General features: G+C 34.5%; 1 protein-coding gene across 1 annotated transcript in view; it reads right to left on the minus strand.

The window, feature by feature from the left end:
- Positions 1 to 2,887, minus strand: part of LOC106882529 (uncharacterized) — a 21,640-nt gene that overhangs the window by 9,049 nt on the left and 9,704 nt on the right. Inside the window, exon 3 of the mRNA XM_014933243.1 lies at positions 214 to 349. Coding sequence (XP_014788729.1) covers positions 214 to 349 — 136 coding nt within the window. The remainder of the gene's footprint in view (positions 1 to 213; positions 350 to 2,887) is intronic.

Genomic DNA, 2,887 nt, shown 5'->3' on the forward strand with positions numbered 1-2,887 from the left:
CAACAACAACAACAACAACAACAACAACAACAACAACAACAACAACAACAACAACAACAATAACAATAACAATAACAATAACAATAACAATAACAATAACAATAATAATAATAATAATAATAATAATAATAATAATAATAGTGGAGGAGGAGGGGGTGATAATGGAAACAAGATAAAAAGAGATTCTTTTAAGATAGCTAGAAGCAGACTTACTTTTAATTATATTGTAGGCTGCTTGAAGTCCAATACCTGGTCCAAAACCAACCTCAAGAACATTATGGTTAGGATGAAGCTGACAGTTTTCAACAGCTAATAACTCCATATGTCTCCATTTCTCTGTTAATATGCGCTGATGGTAATATCAAAAAAATCATTATAATGTTAATCCTCAAAAGAGAGAAGTGCAATACCTAAAACAGAAGAATGCTGGAAAAAAACGTCTTGGGTATTTAGTTTCATCCCTTTACATTCTGATTAAAAATTTCACCAATGTTGACTTCATTTTTCATTGCATGTAAATCATGAAAATAAATCATTATGTTAGGTAAAAGCTCATCAGAGGGGTAGAAAAGAAATATCGTTAGGTTATTAGGTGTTGTGTTTTCAATTCATCTCAGCAGATGAGATTTTGCCAAACATAATGATTTAATAATTGCTATTTTAATTTTTAGGCTTGATTGAAACTGCTGTAAGAGAATATGTTGGATTTTTGCAGATAATAGATTTTTATTAAATGCTATATCTCCATTTTCTTAATTTTCTGTTAAATGATTATAAACCATGATTTATTTTTAAACCTATTATTTTATGAATAAATTTTATTGCCACTAATTGTAACTGAAGGTGCTGAAGCATCTATATTGCAAAAAATAAGAGTTTAAAAATTTCAATGCTGTAAGAAGCATGTAATATATATACACTGACAGAGGAGATAACTATCCCAGGAGTGTCTCTAGGATCACTAGATTAGACTAGTTTTGCCTGTCAGTTGTAGGCTCGTCAATAGTGACTACTCCAATGCTTTATGGTTTGGCTAAATCCAGCAGTCAGTATATATATATATATTTATTTTTTTTTAATATCTCCTGTCATTGTATATATTGCATGCTTTTTATGGCATTAAGAGTTTTTATCTCTTATTTCTTGCAATATGACTCTCAGCACTCTCAGACACAATTAGTGACGATAAAATGTTTCCTTTATGATATGATATTGTGCCTAGCTGTTTATATTAATTTTTAATATATGCATTAGCATTTCACTAAATCAGCCATAAATTTTTGTGGTAAAAATATATATATATACTGACAACCAGATTTAGTAGTTTGAGTCATAACTACTGACGAGCCTACAATTGATAGATGAAACTAGTCTAGCTAGACTAGTGATCCTAGAGATGCTCATGGGGCAGTTATCTCCCCTGTCAGTGTATATATATTGCGCACTTCTTACATCATTAAGAGTTTTAACTCTTAATTTTTGCAATATAGGTCACAATTAGTGACGGTAAACTTTTCCTTTATGGTATTATATTGCACCTAGTTGTTTATATTAATTTGTGTGTGTGTGTGTGGGTGGGTGTATACGTTTACTCATACTTATATAGAACATAGGAAGCAGAGAAAATAAATTAAAATTTCTATCTATCAGATTTTAAAAATTGTTACAGGTCACAAATTTAAAGGTGAGTAGTATCCAAAACAGGCAGAACTAGTTATTTCAGTTAAGGAAGTGAAGGAAATCAGCAAAAAAAATGAGCAACTGGAAGGCCCCGGGACCAGATGGAGTTCAAGGCTACTGGATCAAAAGATTTGGTGAATGTCTTGCACGAATAGCTGTGCAACTCAACACCTTGTTAAATGCCGGCCAAGTAGCACCAGAGTGGTTGACATTGGGTAGGACAGTGATGTGCCTGAAAAACATTGAAAAAGGCAATAGGGTAGACAATTACAGGCTGATATCCTGTTTGCCACTTATGTGGAAGTTATTGACTGGAATACTCGCAGAGTCAATGTATGAACATGTGGAAAAATTGGCGTCCTGCCGCATGAGCAGAATGGTTGCAAGTGTAACTGCAGAAGTACAAAGGATCAACTCCTGATAGACAAAACTGTACTTAGAGACTGCAAGAGAAGGAAAAGTAACTTAGCTATGTCATGGATCGATTATCATAAGGCGTACAATATGATCTCACGTTCTTGGATTATGGAATGTATGAACCTATTCGATATTGCATTGAATGTTGAGTGATTGCTTGGAAAAATTATGGTGAATTGGAGGACAGGCCTGACAGCATATAGAAGTTTAGGGACAGTAGAAATCAGGAGGGCATCTTCCAAGGCAACTGCCTGTCCCCACTGATCTTTGTACTGTGCTTGATACCACTAACACTGATTCTGAGGAAAGCAAAAGCTGGGTACATATTCAAAAGCCACCAGCAAAAAGTCAACTATTTGTTATTCATAGATGACCTCAAACTTTATGGTAAAGATGAAGCCCAAGTCAGTTCCCTCGTTGATATGGTGTATACCTTCAGTGCTGATATCAGAATGGAGTTCAGACTGAGAAAGTGTGGTGTGTTAGTCTTGAAGAGAGGCAAAATCAAATGTATGGATGGGCTAACAATACCGTTTGGGGAAGTTATGAAGCATATAGAAGAGACGGGCTATAAGTACTTAAGGCTACTAGAAATGGATAAATTGATGGAGAAAGAAATGACAGAATACTTTAAGATGGAGTACTTGCACAGACTGAGACAGATCCTTAAGTTGAAATTAAACGGACAGAATAAGATTGAAGCTATCAACATCTGGGTGGTTTCACTCCTTAGATATGGAGCAGGGGTAATTGTATGGACAGTAGACGAACTAAACAGCTTAGACAGAAA

Source organism: Octopus bimaculoides, chromosome 2 (assembly GCF_001194135.2).
Source record: "Octopus bimaculoides isolate UCB-OBI-ISO-001 chromosome 2, ASM119413v2, whole genome shotgun sequence".
Lineage (NCBI taxonomy): Eukaryota > Metazoa > Mollusca > Cephalopoda > Octopoda > Octopodidae > Octopus > Octopus bimaculoides.